The sequence below is a fragment of the Lagenorhynchus albirostris genome, chromosome 13 (genome assembly GCF_949774975.1).
Source record: "Lagenorhynchus albirostris chromosome 13, mLagAlb1.1, whole genome shotgun sequence".
In the NCBI taxonomy this organism is placed as follows: Eukaryota; Metazoa; Chordata; class Mammalia; order Artiodactyla; family Delphinidae; genus Lagenorhynchus; species Lagenorhynchus albirostris.
The window spans coordinates 55,099,670-55,127,249 of record NC_083107.1 but is presented as its reverse complement, the minus strand read 5'-3'; the positions used below and the strand labels follow the sequence as shown (position 1 = coordinate 55,127,249).

Genomic DNA, 27,580 nt, shown 5'->3' with positions numbered 1-27,580 from the left:
GAACAATTGACCTTGAAATCTCTCAGAATTCATAAAGAATAGGAGGGTAGGAGCCTGGGCCCCAGCTGCAGTAAATTACAGCCTAACTGAATATTGATTGTATTCTAGACTGTGGTCAAAAAGAAATAAGAGCTTCAGTGTTCATAACTCAAGGTTTTTAATACTTTCATATGTGAAGGTAAAGTAAGTACTACTAAGAATGTTGACCGTTATGGATTCATGGACTCCCTTGGGCTGAGAATGCATTTCCAAGTTATCTGGTCCACCTCACATGTTGACTGCCCTGCACCTGCAGAGCTTCCCCATCAGTCGAACGTGAGGGTGTTTAGGACGGGGCTGGGTGATTTTGCACTTAGCCTGTGCCTCAGGAAGAGGGTTTGGAGGACTATGTTTAACTGTCTTTTAAGTTATGTTGTGGCTTTTTAAATTTTGGGGATTAGTTTCTTAAGGTTAATCAGAGTTAAGTATGGTTTTAGTCATTAAAGCTCTCTGATCACTTTAGTTTAATTTTTAATTGATGCCAATGAGTTATTTTATGTTTGACGTTTGTTTCACTTGGAACTTTTACAGACGTTACTCGTCCTGATTTGAATTTTTAAGCTCTCTGATTATCCTGCAGTTGTGGTTGGCACAATAAATGACAGTGATCTTACAATTATGCTGTCTCTAGTTTTGTTTTATAAACTACTTGAATCTAATATTCAGTATAGATGACTTTTATTTTTCTTATTTCTTAGACTGCAACTGGCAACGTGGAAGCAAAAGTAGTGTGCTTTTATAGACGACGAGATATTTCCAACACGCTTATAATGCTTGCAGACAAGCATGCTAGTAAGTTAATTGTCTTTTTCTTGGAAAATTAAAATGTGTTTTGACCCTTTTGTTTTCCATGATATGAGGAAAAGTACTTTATGTTACCTGTAGCTTTTTGGTTTCCCATTTGTCTTCCTCTTAGTTTAGATGGGAGTAGGTTTTTGGGTGGTTCTTGGTTTTAGTATATATTTTTTAGGATGCAACATATGTTTATTAGTTAGTCGAAATGTTGAAATAGAAGTCTTTGCACATAGGCTTTAGTGGACAAATTGGAGCAGTGTTTTGCCATCTCCAGTTTTCCATGGCGGTTTGAAGGTTTGAATATGAGGAAATTTTTACTTCACTGGTATTTTGGAGGACTTCTTTTTCCCTCCTCTCTAAAACAACTGGGTTGTATTTACAGTTTTTAAAATTCTGAGTATTTATTATATATTTATAGTATTAGGTATGTGTGGAAAAAAAAGTTTGCTAAAGAAAGAAGTGCAATGTGATAGATATGGAAAAAAATTCCTGCAGATAGCAACTCTGAGCATTTCTTTGTAGTTTAATCTTCATTGTGTGCTTCTCCCTCCGCAGTCAACAGCTTTGACATATTTTAGCCCCTTCGATTTTTTTTTAAACAATCAATAAAAAAGTGATCTAAATTTTAAGAAAGAAGTATAAGTACTTTATTTTGAAAGCCATTTTTGTCCTACAAAATATGTAATGAGACTAGGACCATATGTAAATGTATTTTTCAGTTTAATACCGTAGTGTCTCAAACTCTGGTCTTGGGGTTCCTGAAGCTTTTGAAATGTTTTGGTAATGGGGGAAGGGAGGCTGTTGGCGCACAGGTTTGTTTTTTGTCTGCCTGAGAATGATTTCCCCACTGGATGTCTGTCTCAGAAGTTAAATTCCTACTATATTTTCTGCTGTAGTTCCTAGAGTTTTTCAGTTTCTTTCCATTTTTGTAGAGAAAGTGTTAATTATGATATGGGTTATTCTGTAGTATTTAAAAATTGTATATTCACAGATTCAGGGTAATCATATTTGCTCCTCATGTATGAGACCAAAGTATTGCTTTTTAAAATGACATACTAATCAGTTATTTTAGCTATACCTGAAATCTAGAAATTCAGTGTGTTATTAAAGTATCTGTGCAAAATTATTTGGATTTTATTCACCATTTACAACATAAACTTAAAGATAAAATGTCTCATTTATATTCATGTACTTTTGGATTTAATTTAGCTTCTAACATAGCTTCTAAAGTTGTTGTTGCAAAGGTAGTGAGGTGTAAAGATGGTTGGGCGTCTGTTGACTGTTCATGGAGGGTCTCAGCATGGCTGCCTTTTTTGGTGCTGTCTATTTTAGGCTTGTAAATGTAGAAAATCAGGCTTTTTAGAATTAATGAGGCTCTTAGTATTGACTCAGAGAAATGAAATTTTAAGAAACTTAAGAACCAGTGAAATTATATAATGGCAGTCATGCAGTTTAAAGAAAGACCTGAGTTCAGATTCTGGTTGGTGACTTGCTGCTTGCCTTAGGAAAATGTCTTAACTTCTCACTCATCTGCATTTTCCTCATTTGTAAAATGAGGTTGAAAAAAATCACCTCTTTTTTAAAGTAAATATTTATTATTTATTCATTTATTCATTTTGGCTGCGCTGGGTCTTAGTTGTGGCACGTGGGATCTTCGTTGCGGCATGCGGTATCTTTTTTAGTTGTGACGTGCAGGACGTGCGGACTTCTTAGTTGCAGCATGTGGGCTTCTTAATTGCAGCATGCATGCAGGATCTAGTTTCCCAGCCAGGGATCGAACCCGGGCTCCCTGCATTGGGAGCGTGGAGTCTTACCCCCTGGACCACCAGGGAAGTCCCCATTTTGAATCATATATATTTTACCACAGTTAAAAAAAATTAAGGGTGGGAATTCCCTGGTGGTCCAGTGGTCAGGACTCTGTGCGTTCACTACCAAGGGCACAGGTTTGATCCCTGGTCAGGGAACTAAGAACCCACAGGCCACGAAGCATGGCCAAAATTTTTTTTTTTTTAAAAAATCTAAAATTGTATACTTTAAGGAAAAAAATTAAAAACAAAATTAAGGGAAAAATTATGCCAGCATTGATGTGAAGCTTAAATGACCTAAGGAATGGCTTATAATGGGTGCTTAACAAATGTCAGTTGGTTTTTCTCTCTCTGTGATTTGTAGATCATCTCTTTGGGTGGATTACTTCTATCTACATTTACCTGTTTTCTTCCATTATTTATTGATTTTACTCTCAACGGTAACTGTATGTCCATATACAGTAGAGTTAGAGGTATCAACTGTATTTCTGTTTTTGTATTGAATAAAACTTCACATGGGGCAAATAAAAATGCCTGAATGGTTCATGCTTTATAAAGAGGTTTTAAGGGGGATTAATGGAGAGAGTGTCATATATTAGAAACATTTCAAAACTAGAGTCCTGGATGTGGGTGCCTCTTTTTTTTTTTTTAATAAATTTATTTTATCTTTTTATTTTTGGCTGCATTGAGTCTTCGTTGCTGTGTGTGGGCTTTCTCTAGTTGCAGTGAGCGGGGGCTACTCTTTGTTGCGGAGCGTGGGCTTCTCATTGAGGTGGCTTCTCTTGTTGCGAAGCATGGGCTCTATGTGTGTGGGCTTCAATAGCCTCAGTAGTTGTGGCTCACGGGCTCAGTATTTGTGTCTCTTGGGCTCTAGAGCGCAGGCTCAGTAGTTGTGGCGCATGGGCCTTGCTCCGCGGCATGTGGGATATTTCGGACCAGGGCTAGAACCCGTGTCCCCTGCATTGGCAGGCGGATTCTCAACCACTGTGCCACCAGGGATGTCCCTCATTGTGGACTTCTTTAAAACTTTTTATTGCAGAAAATTTCAAACATAGAAAAGTACAGAGAATAGTATAATACACCTGATGTTTCCATTATTCTACTTTAACAGTTATTACTACATGACCAATTATTTCATCTAGACCCCTACTTGTCCCATTATTTTGAAGCACATCAGAGAAATCTTTTTCATTTGTAAATATTTCACAATGTATTTCTGAAAGTATGGCCTCATTCAGACTTACAGGAAATGCCAAGAATATACAAGGAACTCCAGTATGCCCTTTACCCAGATTCAACAATTAACATCTTGTCATTTTTTATATATATAATATATATATTCTTTATTATATATATATTTTTCCTGAACCATTGGAGAGTAAATTGGAGACTTTAGAGTGTTTTTCCTAAATGTACGAAAATTCTCTTACATAACCACAGTGTAGTAAACAGCTCAGGAACCCTAATATTTACATAAAGCTATTGTCTCATTCGCAATCCTTATTCAAATTTCGTGTCTCAGCAGTGTTCTGCGTAGCTATGTATTTTTTCCTTAGTCTAGGATAAAATCCAGAATCACATGTTGTATTTTATTTTAATTAATTAATTAATTTATTTTTGGCTGCGTTGGGTCTTCATTGCTGCACGTGGGCGTTCTCTATTTGTGGCCAGCAGAGGCTCCTCTTTGTTGCAGTGCGCAGGCTTCTCGTTGTGGTGGCTTCTTTTGTCACGGAGCACGGGCTCTAGGCACTCAGGTTTTAGTAGTTGCAGCACGCGGGCTCAGTAATTGTGGCTCGCGAGCTCTAGAGCTCGGGCTCAGTAGTTGTGGTGCATGGGCTTAGCTGCTCATGGCATGTGGGATCTTCCTGGTCCAGGGCTCGAACCCGTGTCCCCTGTATTGGCAGGTGGATTCTTAACCACTGTGCCACAAGGAAAGTCCCCACACATTGTATTTTATTGTCATGTATCCTTGATGTGGAACCAGCTCAGTCTTTGTGTTTGTTTTTTTTTTTGGCTGCGCCATGCGGCATGCGGGATTAGTTCCCCGACCAGGGATCAAACCCGTGCCCCCTGCAGTGGAAGAGTGGAGTCTTAACCACTGGACTGCCAGAAAAGTCCCTTTGTGTTTTTTGTTTTGTTTTTCTTTTTCACCCCCGCGGCCTCTCACTGCTGTGGCCTCTCCCGTTGTGGAGCACAGGCTCTGGACGCGCAGGCCCAGTGGCCATGGCTCATGGGCCCAGCCGCTCCGCGGCATGTGGGATCTTCCCGGACTGGGGCACAAACCCGCATCCCCTGCATTGGCAGGTGGACTCTCAACCACTGCACTACCAGGGAAGCCCCCCTTGGTGTTTTTTGACCTTAACGTTTTTGAAGAAAACAGGCCATTTATTTTGTTGAATGTGGCTCAGTTTGTGTTTCCTCATAATTAGATTCAGGTTATGTATTTTTTGTAGGGATGCCATAGAGGTGATGATGTGTCCTTCAGAATCCGTTAGGACAAACCCATGTAATTGGGTTTGTCTTAATAATGGTGATGTTAGGTTTGATGACTTTGTAAAGGTGGTGTTCCTTTGTATCCAGTAAGTTATTTTGGGGGAGGTACCTGGCAACTATGTAAACATCTTGTTTTTGGTCAAACATTAATGCACTTGTTTTAGCATCCATTGATCATTTAGGATTCTGTGTAAACATTACTGTCCTTGAATATCTAGTTAGTTTTCACATTTTTTCTTTTAGAACATTTTTTCTTTTTTTTTTTTTTTTTTTTTGTGGTACGCGGGCCTCTTACTGCCATGGCCTCCCCCGTTGCGGAGCACAAGGTTCTGGACGCGCAGGCTCAGCGGCCATGGCTCACGGGCCCAGCCGCTCCGCGGCGTGTGGGATTTTCCCGGACCGGGGCACGAACCCGTGTCCCCTGCATCGGCAGGCGGACTCTCAGCCACTGCGCCACCAGGGAAGCCCAGTCTTTTAATCTTTGGATACATATTATTTCATATTCTCTCTCTCAGTATTTTGTTGAAGATAGCAGGTGGTTAATCCTGTTGAGTTTCTTTTGGCTTGGAGTTTGTTCATTGCAGCTCTCTTGTGTCCTTTACCATGCTTCTCTGTAGATGGATAGTTAGATACAGATTATAGAGGATCGAATCTAGGTTTATTTTTCTGGGGTGTGGGTACAAGATCACTTCATGGGTAGCATTGTGTACTTCTGTCATGAGGTCTGTAATGTATCATTGCCTGTTTCTCTATTTATTATTAAAAATTTTTTTTTTAAATTTAGTTTGTTTATTTTTGGCTGCGTTGGGTCTTTGTTGCTGCGCGTGGGCTTTCTCCAGTTGCGGCGAGCGGGGGCTACTCTGTTGCGGTGCGCAGGCTTCTCATTGTGGTGGCTTCTCTCGTTGCCGCGCATGGTCTCTAGGCACGCGGGCTCAGTAGTTGTGGCACATGGGGTTAGTTGCTCCGTAGCACGTGGGATCTTCCCGGACCAGGGCTTGAATCCGTGTCCCCTGCACTGGCAGGTGGATTCTTAGCCACTGCACCACCAGGGAAGCCCAGTGTTAAGTTCTTTAACGATGGTTTTGATCATCTTTACAGCTTTCGTGTATCTTGTTCATTATATATATATATTTGCTCCACAAGTGTTTGTAGCTTTAAATTTACCAATGGAACAAATTTGAAGAACAGCCAGGCTACCAGTTGTTTTGTTTTAGCATCTTGGTTGGCTGAAAAGAGTCTGTGGTGTTTATCTATCTGTCTATCTATCTATCTATCTATGTGTCTGTCTGTCTGTCTGTCTATCTCTCTATCTGTGGTGTTTTAAAACATGGTCCTCAACTTCTTCGACATTCCTTCCATTGATAGATGAAGTCCATGTCTTCTCCGCTTGGATCTGGGTGGGGCTGTGACCAGAACAGTGTTGTGGAAGTAATGCTGTCTGACTCTTCAAGGCTAGGTCAGAAAAGGCCATGAAGCTTCTACCTGGTTTTCTTGGAATGTTTGCTCTCAGGATAGTTCTCCTTGGAACTCAGCCACTATACTGTGAGAAAACCAGGCTACATGGTGAGGCCCTTTGTAGGTGCTAAGGTTGGTGGTCTGTCCTATGTGAGCCCAGGTGCCAGACATATGCCTGAACGAGCCACCAGCTGATCCAGGCTCAGCCATTTGAGTTCCTCTTGAGGCCCCAGTTATTGTGAAGCAAAGACAAGAGTTCTGTGCTGTGCCCTGTCTGAATTCCTTACCCACTGAATCAGCAAAGTAGAATGTTTGTTTTGTGCCACTAAGTTTTGGGATGATTTGTAACTCAACAGTAGACGATATAACTGGAATAGGATCATAATAGGTTTTTCTGTAATGGGATATTTTCAGTGACAGTTTAAAATCAATATTTAAGCTTCTGACTGCCAACTAAAAGTATTTAATGAACTTTCTTTAAGTAAACTTCATTTTCTTTTGACAGACTGATTAAATGAAGAGATTTTTGCCCCAATGCCTTACTCCTTATAAATGATTTTTGGTCACTTTGAGCACAAGTCAGGAAAAATGCCCTCTTTATTATTCTGAAGTGAAATTTATTGATAGTATAACTTATACGTATAATGTAAAAACAAAATTAAAACTCAGTATTATGTTCTGACTGCAATATAAAAGAGAAAAAGTTTATAATATATATAATAGGATCATATATACTGTATTTCAGTATGTGTAAATGCTGAGGCATGGCAATAGTGGAAGCTGTAACGAAATTGTGGAATGTTTGCATATATGCATAGAATCACTAGCAATGCAGCGGTTATAAATTAGACTGATAGTTTGTACTAGGAACTCTAATATTTCCTGAGATTTTTTTTCAAAATGGTACTTTTGGTAAGTTTTGAACAAAACAAAATACAGTCTTTTCTCTTTTTATATGATGGCTACATTGCTGGAAAAGTCAGTTATATTAAAACCATTTTGTGTTCTCATACATAGAATGGAATTAGTTCTAGTCTCAGGTAACAGAATCATGTTTTTCACTTACATAAATGTCCAGAGGGACATTTCAAAGTCATATGAATCATGGACTGTCCTCTGCTATCTACCTATATATCTATGGGATATCTAACATCCTTGTCTTCCATCTATGAAATGTTAATACTGCTCCCATTGTGGTAGTACTGCCACCACCTCACCCTTTCCAAAGGAGTCCTTGGGGTGTAGACTAGTACCCATTTAAGAACCAGGGCACTAAATGCAGTATAATAAAACAAAAACTATGTCTGTATTGTTGACTAACACATTTGCTGACATTCACTGTAACTTTGGGAACATGGAAGTTACTCGGTATGTACAAATTAAACAAAAAAAAACCTCTTAATAGTTTACCTAATTCCTCCAAATTAGAGATTAAAGTTGCAAGTAATAAAAAAGTTAAAAGTTATTTATATTCAGCTAGGATTGATACGGGCTTTTTAAAATAATTAATTAATTTAGTCTATTTTTGGCTGCGTTGGGTTTTTGTTGCTGCATGCGGGCTTTCTCTAGTTGTGGTGAGTGGGTACTACTCCTCATTGCAGTGCGTGGACTTATTGCAGTGGCTTCTCTTGTGGAGCACCGGCTCTAGGTGCACGGGCTTCAGTAGTTGTGGCACATGGGCTTCAGTAGTTGTGGCGCACAGGATTCGTTGCTCCACGGCATGTGGGATCTGCCTGCCAATGCAGGGGACACGGGCTCAGTAGTTGAGTCTCGTGGGCTCTAGAGAGCAGGCTTAGTAGCTGTGGCACACAGGCCTAGTTGCTCCGCGGCATGTGGGATCTTCCCGGACCAGGGATCGAACCGATGTCACCTGCATTGTCAGGCGGATTGTTAACCACTGCGCCACCAGGGAAGTCCCTCCCTTATACATTTGAAAGTTGACATCTGATGTGTTTAAAATTGATGACTAACAAGAACCTACTGTATAAAAAAGTAAATAAAATAAAATTCAAAAATTAAAAATAAATAAATGGCTATGGAATTCCTTGGCCATCCAGTGGTTAGGACTCCGCGTTTCCACTACTGGGGGCCGGGGTTCATCCCTGGTCAGGGAACTAAGATCCAGAAAGCTGCTTGGTGCAGTACAGCCAGAAAAAAAAAAGAAATACTGTAACAATTTGCCTACCATCACAGGTTAAAAAAAAAGCGTGAACAAGCTCCTGTTGAACAGTTTGAAATTTTACGCGATCCCTTTCTCTCCTTGAGCTCTTTTCCATTTTGCTTTCTCTGCAGTATTCTAGCCTAAATGTATTTTATGCTTGAAAAGTTTTGTTTATCATCATATTACTCTCTGCAACAAAAATTCAACATAAATTAAAATTTTAAAACACTTTGTATTTCTTGACTTTATAAGGCTCAGTCTTAATTTCTTTTGGATTTATTATAATTATAGTACAATTACTGTAAAAAGTTTGATAATTACTAAACATAAAAATACATTTTTACTGGAAATCATCTCTTAACAAGATGGATGGGGATTCTTCTCACCTCATTTAGTTAACAAATTCTTGCATTAATGTAACTCGTTGCTAGAATGAGAGGGTTTGGTATTGATTCTGTTCCTGATTTTTGTGTTTATAGGTGTAGTTTCTGACAAAATTTTTTCATCTAAGTAGATGAGAATGGTGATGTTTTCCTCATTTATTCGTTTATCAAATATATTTTGAGCTCCTCCTGTGTTATGGAGACTCCTCTAAGTTCTGGTGATAAGCAATGAACAAGCAGAAGTCCCTGCCCTCAGAGTTTACAAGTGTCTCTTTGTTCTTCTGAGTTGTATGTGAAAAATCATATAGCAGTTTTTCATCAAAAGTGATTTTTAATGATTTAGCAGCTGACAATTCAATTATGTCCTACTTCAGTCTTGTTGAAAGCAGAGAATTTGAAACCACCAGAGTTGGAAGAGGTTTGTTACCCAGTCATTAGTCATTCATGATCTCATTTTTTGAGAAGCAGAATAAAAAGGCTTTACCAAGACCTAACAAATGACTGTTAATTTTACTTCCTACTCTTTGACCTACGTAGATTGTATCACTTAGGGGTCTACCAGATGAACAACTAGTTGGAGATTTTGTGTATATATAAATACATAATATCCTGTACACGTATGTAATCTCCAACTGGTTTGTATAAATATATAAAGAGATTTATTTATTGCAAAACGAATAAATTATTGTGGGTCTGGCCAGGTGGGATTTCTTATTCCTCAGGGAAATCTCAGGTTTTTTTTTTTGTTTTGTTTTGTTTTTGTTTTTTGCGATACGCTGGACCTCTCACTGTTGTGGCCTCTCCCGCTGCGGAGCACAGGCTCTGGACGCACGGGCTCAGCGGCCATGGCTCACGGGCCCAGCCGCTCCGCGGCATGTGGGATCTTCCCGGACCAGGGCACGAACCCGTGTCCCCTACATCGGCAGGCTGATTCTCAACCACTGTGCCACCAGGGAAGCCCAGGGAAATCTCAGTTTTGCTCCTGAGATCTTTCATTTGATTGGATGAGACCCACCCAGATTATTGAGGATAATCTCCTTTATTCAGAGTCAGCTGATGGTAATCCCATCTACAAAATACTTTCACAGCAACACCTAGTTAATATTTGAATAACTAGGGACTATAGCCTAGCCAGTTTGACACATAAAACTAACCATCATAGGGACCTTATTTAAACCAGTATACTCAGAAAGGTTTGGGAAAGTTGAAATAATGTTCATTTAAATATACCTTTGCGGAACTTCCCTGGTGGCGCAGTGGGTAAGGATCCGCTTGCCAATGGAGGGGACAGGGGTTCAAGCCCTGGTCCGGGAAGATCCCACATGCCGCGGAGCAGCTAAACCCATGCACCACAACTACTGAGCCTGTGCTCTAGAGCCCGCGAGCCACAGCTACTGAAGCCCACACACCTAGAGCCCATGCCCTGCAACAGGAGAAGCCACCACAATGAGAACCCCGCACACCACAGCGAAGACCCAACACAGCCAAAAATATAAAAATAAACCTTTGCATTTTAAATTTAAGTCTGATAAAATGTTTGGATCTTATACCATTTGTGTACTTATATATTTAAATATATATGACATGTAAATTGATATATAAAGTATAATATGAACTGTATTTAAATATATGTACATCAGATTGTTGGAACTGTGGATTTCATTTATTCAAAGGAAAATGACTAACAGTAAAACTTTAATGACAAAGCCAGTCCTTATTGACAAAAACCAGGCAGCTAAATCATACTTTCTGTCAGTCTTTTTCCAATTTTAATAAATGAGTACTGTGCATCCCCAAGGCAACCATCTCCTTCTGAATTCTAAGATAGATTCCTGGATAATGCTCAGAGCCTTGCTGTGATGGACTAAGGCCATCAGCATTTTTTGCAGACTCTGTTTTTTTTTATCTTGGGACTGTTCAGGAGTGGTTTTTTTTTTTTTTAATAAATTTATTTTATTTTTGACTGCATTGGGTCTTCGTTGCTGCACGTGGGCTTTCTCTAGTTGTGGTGAGCAGGGGCTACTCTTCACTGCAGTGCACGGGCTTCTCATTGCAGTGGCTTCTCGTTGCGGAGCATGGGCTCTAGGCGCGCGGGCTTCAGTAGTTGTGGCTCACGGGCTCTAGAGCACAGGCTCAGTAGTTGTGGCGCACGGGCTTAATTGCTCCGCAGCATGTGGGATCTTCCCGGACCAGGGCTTGAACCCGTGTTCCCTGCATTGGCAGGCGGATTCTTAACCACTGCGCCACCAGGGAAGCCCAGGAGTGGTGTATTTTTTTATTACCATCCAGGGGTTGGAAAAAGTGAAGTCTTTAAGTATAAATTGTTCATATATCTATCAGTTGATCAACAGGTAGATATCTGATGCCATAGTCTCAAATATTTCTGAATTCATAACATGCTAACATTGGCCAAAATACCCCAATTCTATTACCACACTTTGCTGTGACTAAAGTATGTGTAAGACACAAAACCGTATTCTGCGAATTTCTGATATCTTTATCGTGTCCCTGTTTTGTCACCAGTGGTCTCCTTGTTTGGTGCTCTGGTGGTTTTTACTCCCTTGGACTGTGCTGTACTTTAAGATTTAGAGTGGTGGAGAGGTAAGAGAAGAGTGGTAGAGATGAGAAAAGAAGGATCCTGTGCTAGTTCTCAGGCTAGTACATGTGGAATTTGATCTAAAAGTTGATTTCCTTAAACCTGTGTTTCTGTGTATCCCTTACAGTGTCTTCTGTACCCTTAGAAGTGTTCAGGCTCACCTTTTGAAGACTTCTGTTAACACTATACCACTTTTCCTGGGCCTTGCTTTTTTCTTATCTTGGAGATCCTTCCATATCTGTATGTACTTTAATGGCTGCATTGTATTCCACAGTTTGATGTTTTTACTATAATTTAACCAGTCTGTACTGGTGGAGGATTGCGTTTTTTATCTTTTGCTGTCAAATAGTTCTGCAGAGTACATTATTATTTAGCACATGTTATGAGCACAGCATCTATATTTAGGATAGATTCCTAGAATTGCAGTTGTGGGATCAAAAGACTATGCATTGTAATTTTTTTTATTATTATTTTATTATTATTATTATTATTTTTTTTTTTTTTCGGTACGCGGGCCTCTCACTGTTGTGGCCTCTCCCATTGCGGAGCACAGGCTCCGGATGCGCAGGCTCAGTGGTCATGGCTCACGGGCCCAGCCGCTCCGTGGCATGTGGGATCTTCCCAGACTGGGGCATGAACCCGTGTCCCCTGCATCAGCAGGCAGACTGTCAACCACTGCGCCACCAGGGAAGCCCTGTAATCTTGATAGATATTGCCAAATTGCCTGCCTCAGCCAGGGTGTCAGTTTAGACCTATCAGCAACAAATAAGTGTCTATTCCCTCCCACCTGTACCAATATAGTTTACTATCAGGCCTTTGATCTTTACTTAACCTAATAGGTAAAAAATGATACCTTGGTATAGTTTTATTTTACATTTCTTATGAAAATGTGGCTTTCTTATAAAAGCCACTTTTGTTTCCTTTTCTGTGAACTGTTTATATCATTTGCCTTTTTTATATTGAGTAACTTCTGCTAAATTAATGTGTAGTGGAAAAAATCTTCAGTTAACTCAATAAATACGGTTTTGTTTGTTTGTTTTTTTGGAATCCAAGCTCTCTTTATTTTTGGACTACATTTATGTTTTGCTTTGCCCTTATCTAAATTTTTTTCACAAAGTGTCTGTGGGTGGTGAGCTTTCTAAATCTTACCGTCATGTCATACTTAATGCTAGTTGGTTTCTTTATAGAATTCTAGGTTCAAAATAGTTTCCTCTCAGAACTTTGAAACAATTAACTCCATTGTCTTCTGGAATCCAGTGTTGTTGATAACAACTCTGATGTCAATATAATTCTTATTCTTGTAACTCTTCTTATTCTTAACATGTTTTTCCCTCTGGAAAAACACAGCTTTAGATTTGGCATTCTGAAATCTTGCCAGAATATGCCAGAATATTGTCTGCATGTTGCACTTACTTCAGTAAACCATTCTATGTGTTTTTGGTGAATGTGTTGGAGTGAGGGAGGACCTGTAATTTGTTTTCAGTTCAGGGATGTTTTCTTCTAGGATTTCTATTTCTTTGTTGTCCCTCTATTGTCTCTCTTTCTGGAATTCCTAGTAACAAAAGTTGTGACTTCTGTTAACTGATCTCATTCTTTTCATTTCTTAGGCCTTTTATGTAGCTTACTGGAAGAATTCTTCGATTTAATACTCCAGCTCACTTATTTGATCAACAGCTGTATCTATTCTGAATTTATTCAGCTCAGTTGTTGAAACTGTAATACTTCCAAGAGTAATACTAAAGAGAGAAGGGGAAACACAGACAACAACAGAAAGTTACCCTGGTATTTGAAGAACCTTTTTTTGTGCTTTGACCACAAATTTTATTAGCAGGGATAAGGCTAAACATATTTGATTTCTAGATATCTGTTGTGTATTCTTCTGAACTTTGACATTATGAGAACATAGCCCATAGATCTGTTGTATCTTAGTCTATAAAGTATTTAGGTGCATAGACCTCAGCCTTTCTCTCTCTCTCTATTTTATTTTTAACAATTTATTTATTTTATTTTCTGGCTGCACTGCACAGCATGTGGGATCTTAGTTCACCATCCAGGGAGCAAGCCCACGCCCTTTGCAGTAGAAGCGTGGAGTTTTAACCACTAGACTGCCAGGGAAGTCCCAACACTTTCCTTTTTTTGAATCCAGGTCCAAATGTGGCTAATCTGAGACACTGAGCCCTAACTCTGCCCCTGGAGAAACTTCTCAGTCTTTTCCAGGCAGCTACTACCAGTTGATTGGAGTTGGCACAAAGATCTATTTTCTGTCACTGCATTAAAAGTAATAAACATTGGGCTTCCCTGGTGGTGAAGTGGTTGAGAGTCCGCCTGCCGATGCAGGGGACGCGGGTTCATGCCCCGGTCCAGGAAGATCCCACATGCCGTGGAGCGGCTGGGCCCGTGAGCCATGGCCGCTGAGCCTGCGCGTCTGGAGCCTGTGCTCCACAACGGGAGAGGCCACAACAGTGAGAGGCCCGTGTACCGCAAAAAAAAAAAAAGTAATAAACATTCATTTATAAGGACATTTTTCTCTTGCTATTTTATAATGTTTTTATTTTTGTGAATGACATTTTACAGTTAGTAGTTATGGCAAGTTTATGTCTCATTAACCTGATTATTATCAACTGTAAATATTACAGAGGTTTATTATTTGGCAAGTTAATTATGTTTTATGATACACATTTTCTTATTGATCTGTTACTTTGAATGTTAATGATTGCTATTATCTTTTTAAACAAAGCAAGTACTATATTACTACTTTAAAATTGATGTCACATTGCTTTTTGATTATTAAATGAGGCATTCCAATAATTAGATATTCTTAAGCTTCTCTAAAGGCTTTGTGTTAGCTTTACTTAATTTGTGGGATGGAACGATACAGACTTCATGTTTTATATTTTCATATGACTGGTTGAATGAATATCATTTTTGTAGTCAGAGTAGCTTATCTAAAATTTTCCACAGGTTATCATTAAAAAAATCTTTCCATTGAAGTATAGTATAGATATTGAATTCTGTAGCTTCCTACTACTACCTCTGTTTCTGCTAGTGCTTTTACATTTACATATTGTCTTTATTTAGAATAGCCCAAAGTATGTTTTCATTGGCATTTCAGACTCTAGAATTTTAAATCTGGAAGGACTCTATACATAATCTGTTTAAACTCTCTGTTTTATAGCTGAGTTCTTTTTTTTTTTTTTTTTTTTTTTTTTTTGGCGGTACGCGGGCCTCTCACTGTTGTGGCCTCTCCCGTTGGGGAGCACAGCCTCCGGACACGCAGGCTCAGCAGCCATGGCTCACGGGCCCAGCCACTCCGCGGCATGTGGGATCTTCCCGGACCAGGGCACGAACCCGTGTCCCCTGCATCGGCAGGCGGACTCTCAACCACTGCGCCACCAGGGAAGCCCTATAGCTGAGTTCTTGACCCAAGGTTACCTAGCTGGACTAATGATCTATCCTCTGATTCCTGTTTTTCTACACTTTCTTTTATTTATCTCTAAAATTTATTTTGGAGGAGATAAATATGACTGTACTTCATTTTATGTTTGTCCAATTTGGCCTTGTGAAAAAAGGAGTTTTGGAGTCGGACCTGGATATTAATGCTGGTTCTATCATTTAGTAGCCTTGGGCACATTAGTTAACCTTGCTGAGCCTTAGTTTCTTCATCTTTACAAGGGGCTTAATAATACTTTCTACCTATTACCCTCCCTGTCTTGAGAGTTGTTGTAGGAATTAAATGAATAAAGTGTCTGGCAGATCATGAGGTGTACAGAAAATGGTAGCTTTTTGAATCAGTGTCACTGAAAGAAACAGAAACCAATCTGGATTTGGTCTATTACTGGGAATTAAGTGCTTCCCAAATGGTGGAATGGTTGAAGGAACATATCCTAGGCTGGGCCTCTGGAAGACTCCCATAACAGTACAAAGAACTGACCCACGTGGGAAGCTGGTCCCTCTGGAGCCAAGCTAGCAAGCACCATGCTTTTTTGGTTGCCCCTCACAGCCAGGAAGTTGGAAAATGGTCACCTGAAGCCTCAGTCCAGGTTTTTAGAGGTCATATCAAGAAGCTGCTGATGCCTGCCGCATTCTTGACACCTAGGAACTTGGAGAATGGACATTGCTGCATAAAAGCCTCACTTTCAACTTTGCTAATGGCTAATAGTCTCAGGAAGATGGCCCCTGTCTCATAGCCTCCCAGTCCATTGCATGCCAGTTCCCATGCACAACTCGGGGTGCTTGGGAAGCTGGGAGCTAATTTTAAGCTTTCTGATCTCTGCAAAGGGAAGGAAGGAGGTTGAGAAAATCCAAATATTTACTGTAGTGGTATTAAGCTGGATAGTAGTGATGGTGGTGGATAAGGATTATTATTGCTGTGTTCAGTATACCTCATTCAGAATTATATATCAAGTGGGTGATATTCTAGAACTAGAACTGGAAATTCCAAATCCAGTTCTTTTCAGTGGGCTATACTCCCTCTAATATCTTATTCTTTATTCGTTAAGTAAATAATTCACTGAGCATCTCAGTATGAGCAGATGGCTGTTCTGGATGCTCTGAATGTTTACAATGACCAGACACTGTCCCTGCTCTCAGAAAGGCTGAGTCCTGTAGGTTACAGATGTAGGCTGTTTTACTGCAGCATAGTAAATGCTGTGGTAGAGGTGACATACCCAGGAAGGACTCCTGACCTCTAGCAAGGGGGCTTCTAAAGTGACACCAGATCATTTTAGGAAGTGATCATTCACAAGTTAAAGTACCCCAATTGCCTATACATTTTATGAAAGAGTAAAGAGAACGGTTTTCATAACAAGTTTTGGTAATAACAGGGCAGTATAGATGGGAGATTCTTCTTGTAAAGAGATGGAGAGGATACTTAAGAGGAGAACATCCTCTTGGATCTGGCCAGTTTTGTTGTGGAGCTGAGGTAGGAGGCATCTTTGATGGCCCCCTCCATCACCTGTTTTTCATCTTCACCTGGAGGGCTTCCAGGGGCCATATTCCTTCCCTGGAGATTCAGGCAGGCACCCATAGCATAACTCACACTCTAGGCCTACACTCCAGATGTTCAGATGTTCTCTAACCCTTTCCCCTATTATCTTCAGTTTCTTTGTCCAAGATGTGAGAAGGGGCTCCTTGCATTTATTCTATGTGTTTACTGCACGTATAGGATAAAAAGTAATAAACAAAAATTTAAGGCACTGAAAAGGGCCTTATTTGTTCATTTTCCATTTTTCTTAGCATTAGTAAATGTACATTTTTTTACAATGTTTTGTTTGATTTTAATTTTGTGCAGTGTTTTAAATTTTTTTAAAATTTGTTTTGCTGAAGTATAGTTGATTTACAGTGTTGTGTTAGTTTCTGGTGTACAGCAACATGATTGTTATATATGTTATATTCTTTTTCACATTCTTTTCCATTATGGTTTATTACAGGATGTTGAATGTAGTTCTAATTTTGTGCAGTCTTTAAGCTTAATTAAGATATCTTTGCTCTGTTGGTTGTAAATCAGTATTATTTTATCTGGCCTTTTGTTCACAGACTTTGCTTTTCAGTAAATGTGATACTAACCTATATTGTATACCAAAAGAGATTTTAACACTTTCAACCCATCAATACTTTATCTTTGAGAAGGAAGGAAAACTAACATTTTTCTTAAAAATTGTTTATTTATTTATTTACTTATTTATGGCTGCGTTGGGTCTTGGTTGCTGTGCACAGGCTTTCTCTGGTTGCGGTGAGCGGGGGCCACTCTTCGCTTCGGTGCGTGGGCCTCTCACTGCGGTGGCTTCTCCTGTTGTGGAGCACAGGCTCTAGGTGCATGGGCTTCACTAGTTGTGGCATGTGGGCTCAGTAGTTGTGGTGCACAGGCTTAGTTGCTCCATGGCATGTGGGACCTTCCTGGACCAGGGATCGAACCCATGTCCCCTGCATTGGCAGGCGGATTCTCAACCACTGCGCCACCAGGGAAGCCCCCAGTTTTTTAATACATTTAAAAAAATTAATTAATTAATTAATTTGGCTGCTTTGGGCCTTAGTTGCTGCTCATGGTATATTCGTTGCAACACGGGATCTTTCATTACAGCGCATGGGCTCTTCATTGTGGCGCGCAGGTTTCTCTAGTTGCAGCGTGCGGGCTTCTCTGTAGTGTGGCACGTGGGCTCCAGAGCACACGGGTTCAGTAGTTGCAGTGGGCAGGCTCTCTAGGTGTGGCATGTGGGCTCAGCAGTTGTGATGTGTGGGCTTTCTAGTTATGGCGTGCAGGCTTAGTTGCTCCATGGCACGTGGGATCTTAGTTCCCTGACCAGGGATCGAACCCACATTCCCTGCATTGGAAGGTGGATTCTTAACCACTGGACCACAAGGGAAGTCCTGAAAACTACCAATTTTGAACTCTGTGTTTCAGATGGTACACTAGACACATATTCATTTTGTTCTTTTAATCGTCACTACTAGAATTTGTTAATTTAGGTTGTTATTAGCTCTATTTCTACAGTGGCCCAAAGAGAAGTCAGTAACTTACCAAAAGTCATAGCAACATTTAGTGGAATTAGAATATGAACTCTTCCACCGCCGGTGAGGGCCTGCGCTACGCTGAGTACTCGCCGCCCCCGACCAAGTGGTTGGATGCTGACATTGACCAGGGACTGGCAAGGAGTTCTATAGCTGTGGGGCTGGGTATTGCAGCTCTTGGATTTGCAGGTTGCTACACATTTCAAATCGGGAAACCTCTAGGAGAAGTAATCACAGAAACTGCAAAGAAGATTTCAACTCCTATAATTAAACTCAGGGTCAAAAGAACTGCAAGTGGAGACCTTCAAGATGGTGGAGGAGTAAGACGTGGAGATCACCTTCCTCCTCACAAATACATCAAAAATACATCTACATGTGGAACAACTCCTACAGAATACCTACTGAAGGCAGAAGACCTCAGACTTCCCAAAAGGGAAGAAACTCTCCACGTACCTGGCCATGTGGCTCACAGGATCTTGGTGCTCTGGCTGGGTGTCAGGCCTGAGCCTCTGAGGTGGGAGAGCCGAGTTCAGGACATTGGTCCACCAGAGACCTCCCAGCTCCACGTAATACCAGTCGGTGAGAGGTCTCCCAGAGATCTCTGTCTCAATGCTAAGACCCAGCTCCACTCAATGACCAGCAAGCTCCAGTGCCGGACACCCCATGCCAAACAACTAGCAAGATAGGAACACAACCCCACCCGTTAGCAGAGAGGCTGCCTAAAATCAGGATAAGGTCATAGACACCCCGAAACACACCACCGGACGCGGTCCTGCCCACTAGAAAGACAAGATCCAGCCTCATCCACCAGAACACAAGCACCAGTCTCCTCCACCAGGAAGCCTACACAACCCACTGAACCAACCTTACCCACTGGGGGCAGACACCAAAAACAATGGGAACTATGAACCTGCAGCCTGCGAAAAGGAAGACCCCAATCACAGTAAATTAAGCAAAATCAGAAGACAGAGAAATACACAGCAGATGAAGGAGCAAGGTAAAAACCCACCAGACCAAACAAATGCAGAGGAAATAGGTAGTCTACCCGAAAAGGAATTCAGAATAATGATAGTAAAGGTGATCCAAAATCTTGGAAATAGAATGGAGAAAATATAAGAAATGTCTAACAAGGACCTAGAAGAACTAAAGAGCAAACAATGATGAACAACACAATAAATGAAATAAAAATTCTGTAGAAGGAACCAATAGCAGAATAGCTGAGGCAGAAGAACAGATAAGTGACCTGGAAGATAAAATAGTGGAAATAACTACCGCAGAGCAGAATAAAGAAAAAAGAATGAACAGAATTGAGGACAGTCTCAGAGACTTCTGGGACAATATTAAACGCACCAGCATTTGAATTATGTGGGTCCCAGAAGAAGAAGAAAAAAAGAAAGGGACTGAGAAAATATTTGAAGAGATTATAGTTGAAAACTTCCCTAATATGGGAAAGGAAATAGTTAATCAAGTCCAGGAAGCACAGTGTCCCAGGCAGGATAAGTCCAAGGAGAAACGTGCCAAGACACATATTAATCAAACTATCAAAAATTAAATACAAAGAAAAAATATTAAAAGCAGCAAGGGAAGAGCAACAAATAACATACAAGGGAATCCCCATAAGGTTAGGGAATCCCCATAAGGTTAGCAGCTGATCTTTCAGTAGAAACTCTGTAAGCTAGAAGGGAGTGGCAGGACATATTAAGGTGATGAAAGGGAAAAACCTACAACCAAGATTACTCTACCCAGCAAGGATCTCATTCAGATTTGACGGAGAAATTAAAACCTTTACAGACTCAGCTCAATAACAAAAAAACAGACAACCCAATCCAAAAATGGGCAGAAGATCTAAATAGACATTTCTCCAAGGAAGATATACAGACTGCCAACAAACACATGAAAGAATGCTCAACATCATTAATCATTAGGGAAATGCAAATCAAAACTACAATGAGATATCATCTCACACCAGCCAGAATGGCCATCATCAAAAAATCTAGAAACAATAAATGCTGGAGAGGGTGTGGAGAAAAGGGAACTCTCCTGCACTGCTGGTGGGAATGTGAATTGGTACAGCCACTGTGGAGAACAGTATGGAGGTTCCTTAAAAAACTACAAATAGAACTACCATATGACCCAGCAATCCCACTACTGGGCATATACCCTGAGAAAACCATAATTCAAAAATAATCATGTACCAAAATGTTCATTGCAGCTCTATTTACAATAGCTCAGAGATGGAAACAACCTAAGTGCCCATCATTGGATGAATGGATAAAGAAGATGTGGCACATACATACAGTGGAATATTACTCAGCCATAAAAAGAAATGAAATTGAGCTATTTGTAATGAGGTGGATAGACCTAGAGGCTGTCATACAGAGTGAAGCAAGTCAGAAAGAGAGAGACAAATACCGTATGCTAACACATATATATGGAATTTAAGAAAAAATAAATGTCATGAAGAACCTAGGGGTAAGACAGGAATAAAGACAGAGACCTACTGGAGAATGGACTTGAGGATATGGGGAGGGGAAAGGGTGAGCTGTGACAAAGCGAGAGAGAGGCATGGACATATATACACTACAAAACGTAAGGTAGATAGCTAGTGAGAAGCAGCCGCATAGCACAGGGATATCAGCTCGGTGCTTTGTGACCGCCTGGAGGGAGGGTGGGAGGGAGGAAGATGCAAGAGGGAAGAGATTTGGGAACATATGTATATGTATAACTGATTCACTTTGTTATAAAGCAGAAACTAACACACCATTGTATAGCATTATACCCCAATAAAGATGTTAAAAAAAATAAAATGAAAACAAACAAACAAAAAAAACCTTTACAGACAAGCAAAAGCTAAGAGAATTCAGCACCACCAAACCAGCTGTACAACAAATGCTAAAGGAACTTCTCTAGGCAGGAAACACAGAGAAGAAAAAGACCTACAATAACAAACCCAAAACAATTAAGAAATGGGAATAGGAACATACATATTGATAATTACCTTAAATGTAAATGGATTAAATGCTCCAACCAAAAGACGTAGACTGGTTGAATGGATACAAAAACAAGACCCATCTATGTGCTGTCTACAAGAGACCCACTTCAGACCTACGGATGCATACAGACTGGAAGTGAGGGGATGGAAAAAGATATTCCATGCAAATGGAAATCAAAAGAAAGCTGGAGTAGCAATTCTCATATCAGACAAAAAAGACTTTAAAATAAAGACTATTAGAAGAGACAAAGAAGGACACTACATAATGATCAAGGGATCAATCCAAGAAGAAGATATAACAATTGTAAATATTTGTGCACCCAACATAGGAGCACCTCAATACATAAGGCAAATACTAACAGCCATAAAAGGGGAAATTGACAGTAACACCATCATAATAGGGGACTTTATAAGTTTATTTATTTTTTATTTTTATTTTTGGCTGCGTTGGGTCTTTGTAGCTGTGCCTGGGCTTTCTCTGGTTGCGGCGAGTGGGGGCTACTCTTCGTTGCGGTGCACAGGCTTCTCATTGCAGTGGCTTCTCTTGTTGAGGAGCACGGACTCTAGGCGTGCAGGCTTCAGTAGTTGTGGCATGCGGGCTCAGTAGTTGTGGCACATGAGCTCTAGAGTGCAGGCTCAGTAGTTGTGGCGCACGGGCTTAGTTGTTCCACGGTATGTGGGATCTTCCTGTACCAGGGCTTGAACCCGTGTCCCCTGCTTTGGCAGGCAGATTCTTAACCACTGTGTCACCAGGGAAGTCCCAAATTCATCTTTCTTAACATAGTTTTTTTCCCCATGATCTCTTGCTTTGTCTTGTGTTTTTTTCCCCTCAGGGACCCAGTGTATAATACTTATAATAGTCTTTATTTTAAATTTATTTATTTTAAAAATTTATTTATTTATTTATATTATTTTTGGCTGCATTGGGTCTTCGTTGCTGCATGCAGGCTTTCTCCAGTTGCGGCGAGCGGAAGCTACTTCTCGTTGCGGTGTGCGGGCTTCTCATTGCTGTGGCTTCTCTTGTCGCAGAGCACGGGCTCTAGGCGTGCGGGCTTCAGTAGTTGTGCCTCACGGGCTCCAGAGCGCCGGCTCAGTAGTTGTGGCGCACGGGCGCAGTTGCTCCATGGCATGTGGGATCTTCCCGGACCAGGGCTTGAACCTGTGTCCACTGTATTGGTTGGCGGCTTCTTAATCACTGCGCCACCAGGGAAGTTCCGGCAGGTGGATTCTTAACCGCTGGGCCACCAGGGAAGTCCTACAATAGTCTTTAAAGCTGCATGAATATTTTCACATTGTGGAGATTTGTGAGTCTTTGTGTGGCAAGGCTGTAAAAATAGCTGGTTAGCCCAACTTGCTTTATATTTAAGAGTATCGGTAATTCATGAGGGTGAAACTGCAACTCCTGAGAGGAATTAATTTCAACCTGGTAGAAAATTATTGAAGGTTGTGTGTTAGAAAGACATCTCTTGTGATAATAAATAAAAGATTTTATTTCCTGTTTTTTTCAATAATTGTTTTTGCCTTTAAGGTGTAATATGGTTGACTCCTTTGTTGTGTTTTCATAGTTCAAGGAGCAAATCCATTTTTTCTTTTGTTTAGGTTGTTTTCAGATTACTCAGTCCTCTACAGTTGGAGAAATATTTTCCATATTCTTCCCTTTTTGAAAAGACTTTTAAAAAACTTGCTCAGTGCTGTATACCTTTTCATATAAATTACTATAAACAGGACAGCAAAGGATGACAGAATTAAATGAAATTGTTAGAAATTATGAAGCTCATTAGTGTAAGGCTCTCAAGAGTGAAGATACTGCAGAAAATGTGTGTAAGAAATGTTGTAATCCTGTATTCTGTGATTCATTCTTATTTCTGTTTTGTCCATGGTAGACTATAAATTTTCTGACCCTTGGTTTCCTGAGTGTTCCAAGCTTTGAAAAATATGATATCCTGTAGTATGAGGTGGCCCATGTTTCTTATATTGGTAATTCATATATCACATAATTCACAACTTTAAATAGCATGTACCATTGTAGAATTATTTTAGATTATTAAGTAGTTTACAGGAAAAAATTAGAAAAATCCTTCAGTTACTGTGTAGCAAATACATTTTCATGAATTTATCTGTCTTTTCTTAGTGGAATGATTAGCTCAGAGTGCATGTACAGTTTTTAAGATTTTTAATAAGTGTTCCTAAAGAGTCTTCCAGAAAGTATGAATCATTTTACTTTCATACTTTGCTATCATTTAGTCTTCTATATTTTCTCGTAGAAGTTTTTTTTTTTTTGGTGGTACACGCGCCTCTCACTGCTGTGGCCTCTCCCATTGCGGAGCACAGGCTCCGGACACGCAGGCCCAGCGGCCATGGCTCACGGGCCCAGCCGCTCCGCAGCATGTGGGATTCTCCTGCACCGGGGCACGAACCCGTGTCCCCTGCATCGGCAGGCGGACTCTCAACCACTGCGCCACCAGGGAAGCCTTTAGTTACTTTTTGTGTTATGGTACAAGGTGTCCATGCTAAGTTCCTTTGGGGGGTGCATGCATATTCAGTTGCTGCAGCACTGTTTGTTGAAAAGACTATCCTTTCTCCATTGCATTGCTTTTGTGCCTTTGTCAGATCAGTTGGTCATATATGTGTGGCTCTATTCTGGCCTTTCTGTTCTGTTCCATTGGTCCACCTGTTACTCTTTTCACCATCAACACACTTTGGATTATTTTAGCTTTCTAATACTTCTTGAAATCAAGTAATGTTAGCCCTCCAACTTTGATTTCTCTTTGTTAGAGTTGTTTTGGCTATTCTAGATGTTATGCATTTTTATATAAATTTTAGAATCAGCTTGTCAGTTGGATTGGATTTTGATTGGGATTGCATTAAATCCATTGATCAATTTGGGGCAGAATTGACATCTTCACAATACTGAGTCTTCTAATCCTTGAACACACAGATCACTGGTTTCTTCCTTTTTATTGTTGAGTAGTATCCCTTTGTGTGGATGTATCACAATTTGTCTACTCATCTGCTGATGGATATTTCAGTTGTTTGCAGTTTTGGGGCTATTACAGACAAAGTTGCTTTGAACAGTTGGTGCCGGTCTTTGTACAGACATACATTTCTTCTTGGTTTGTACTGGCATGGCCTTATCATATGGTCTGGATATTTTTAGCCTTTTAGGAAACTGCAACTGTTTGCGAAAGTGATTGTACCATTTTACATTCTAATCTGCAGTGTAGGGGAGTTCTGGTTTCCTCACATCATTGCCAGCACTTCATAAGGTAAGTCTTTTTAATTTTAGGCCTCCTAATAGGTATGTAGCCGTCATTGTAAATTTTACCTTCTTGTGTCCTGGGTATTTTTATGCTCCTGTAAATCTTCTTGACCCTTGTTCTGTGATGCACTTAAGTTACTTGGAAACAGTTTGGTCCTTTTGGTTGTTGCATTTATGACTTAATGTACATTGGTTAAGTGGGTACAGAGCAGTCGGTGCTCAGTGTAGGGCTTTAATTGTTCCCAATTATTTAGGCAAGACCTTTCTGTGAACTCTACCCGATACACTGTGAATTATCAGTTTTACCAGTGTGGTTGTTTGCAAACAAACACTGTTCGTGGCCCCGTGTGAGCACCGTGCACTGTTCCCGCTGATTCTTCCCCTGTTTTATGGCAGTTTCCTCACATGTATTCACTGATGGGTGCTGTGCTCGAGGATCACCGTATGAGATCTCCAGGTTTTCTCACTCTGGTACTCTGGTACTCTATCTTTTGAACTCTAGTTGCCTTGGTCTCCCTGTTCTCTCACCTTCGTCTCCTCACCTGGGAGTCTGCCAGGCTCTGCCTCAGTTTCCCCTCCTTCACTGTTGCCTGGAAACTCTGCCATGGCAATAAGTAAGGGCCAGTGTTAGGGCTCACCTTGTTTGTTTTCTGTCTCTCAGGGATCACTGTTCTTCATTGTCTGATGTGCCCGTGGCCTGATGCTTCATGTATTTTTTTCTGCTTTTAAACTTATTTATTAAGTTTTGATTTTGGGGGGTAAATTTGTAAAAACCAAAATTTGTAAATTTTGATGGTTTCATACGGGTGGGTAGATCTGATCCCTATTACGTTGTCTAGAAGGAGAAATCATAATCCTTTTAAAAAATATCTAAAAATCAAGGTATAAAATACAGTGTAATAGGTAAAGTGTGCAGGTCAAGAGATTTTCACAGACGTATACATTTCTATTACTACCACTCAGATTAAGATAGAAAAACTTTCTAATACCTCAGCAGATTCCTTTGTGCCCATTAGTACCCTCTTCCTCCCCCCTCCCCAGATAACCACTGCTCCGATGTCTACTACCACCCGTTAGTTTTGCCTGGTTTCTGACTTCATCGCAGTGGAGTACCTATTGTATTTACCCTTTTGTCTGACTTTTTTCACTCAGCACCGTGTCTGTGGGATTCGTCTATGTTATTGCTTGTCAGCACCGTGTCTGTGGGATCCGTCTATGTTATTGCTTGTATCACTTGTTCTTTTTTCTGGCCCAGCAGTATTTATTCTCCTGTTGATGGACATTCAAATGGTTTCCAGTTTGGGCTCCTGTGAATAAAATTGCTGAGAACATTCTTTTGGTATACTTAAGCTCTCATTCCTCTTGGATAAATACCAAGGATTGGAAATTGTTGGTTTATGGGGTGGGTATAAATATACTTTAGTAGAATATTGCAAACAGGTTTCCATAGTGGTTGACCAATTTTCGCTTCCTCTGTCAATTTATGTGAATTCTAGTCGGGCTGTATTCTTTTTTTTAAAAAAACTATTTATTTATTTTATTTGTTTATTCGGCTGCATTGAGTCCTAGTTGCAGCACGCAGGATCTTTTGTTGTGGCACATGGGCTTAGTTGCCCTGCAGCATGTGGGATCCTAGTTTCCCGGCCAGGGCTCTAACCCAGTTCCCCTGCATTGGAAGGTGGATTCTCAACAACTGGACCACCAGGGAAGTCCCGGGCTATATTCTTTTCTTTAAAATAAATTTATTTGTTTACTTTGGTGGCTTTGGGTCTTCATTGCTGTGCACGGGCTTTCTCTAGTTGTGGCGAGCGGGGGCCGCTCTTCTTTTTTGCCCTGGGAATGGGGTGTAGTTGTGGGGGAAGTAGGTAAAACATATGGCAGGGCAGATCATTAGAAGATTTATAAACCATGAGACTCTTTATTAATCAAAGCAAGAGAAATGAGTTGCATTGTGGGAAGATGCTGGCTGCTGTGTCTGAAATGAATTGGAGAAGGGTGGTGGTCTTGTGGTGCCGGGAAATTTGGTTGCTTGTAAATCGTTTTGTTTCTTAAGTTTTGAAATTGACAGCAAACGGAAAAATGCATGGTGGCATGTTAAGGCTGCATAACATTCCAGATGGACTTTGAATATATTATAAGATTGGGCAGCCTTTGCCAGATGCAGTGTTCTTTGAATAAATAAATGTAAAGCAGAAATAGCTTAAATTTCTGATGGGATCCTAACTTGCTATATAACAACTTATGAGTCATTGTATCTCACAATGTGAAGATAAAATTTCTGTGACAGGTTTCTTAAACCCAATAGAGTAAAAAAAACCTTGCTTTAGCCAGTTCTTGTTTTTCTTTTCAAATTAGACTTCGAGTTAATATTTCTTTTGCATAAGTCAGTTTTTCCTGCATATCTTTCAGGGTGTCTGTGGTGGAAATTTTCTTGATAATACTAAGCTGTTATTTAATTGTCTTTCTGATTCTCTCAGGAGTGTATAGCAGAGTTTTTCCAGGCTTTATGACATGTGATGACTTCATCACTCATGATAATGCATTGTGTGCTTGTGATTTCCAGTATTTTCAAAATTTATTTGTTTTAATTTATAACACAATATTGGTAGATGTGTTACCAATGAAAACAAAACTTCTTTGAAACCCCTGATAGAATTGAAGAATATAAGGGGTCCTGAGACTAAAAAGCTTGAGAATTGCTGGCATAGGTGTTCTGCCAGAAAAATGTTTTAAAATTAGTGTTTTATAATAATGATTCTTAACTGAGGCTTAACTGGTGTGACTGTACCCTAGAAGTTTTAAATCAGTATTTCCAGGGGTGGGGTCTGGATATCTGTTTTTGGTTGTTTACAAAAAGTGAAAGCAATTTTTAATTTGTTTTAATTTTAACATGGTTTGCTTTCTTAATTAGGAACCATTGTCTTAGGAGATAAGAATTGTTTCCCAAATGTCAGAGAAAATTACATGAATTCATTAAAAAATTGTAATAGCAAGTTTTAAAATTTAGCACTGTGTTAGGCACTGTGCTAAGCAAATTATGTGCACTATCTTAATTCTCACAATAACCTTATAAGGGAGAAATTATGTCCACGTTT

The 27,580-nt window shown here is 40.1% G+C and overlaps 1 protein-coding gene across 11 annotated transcripts in view; it reads left to right on the top strand.

Moving 5' to 3' along the window:
- The window catches only part of MTA3 (metastasis associated 1 family member 3), a 174,868-nt gene that overhangs the window by 10,078 nt on the left and 137,210 nt on the right, over positions 1-27,580 (top strand). For all 11 annotated transcript variants that reach the window (XR_009544227.1, XM_060169832.1, XM_060169831.1 and 8 more), the window contains one exon: positions 738-831. Coding sequence is in view for 10 of the 11 variants with exons in the window: in XM_060169832.1 (XP_060025815.1) it covers positions 738-831 (94 nt within the window). In the remaining variant the exon portion in view is untranslated. The remainder of the gene's footprint in view (positions 1-737; positions 832-27,580) is intronic.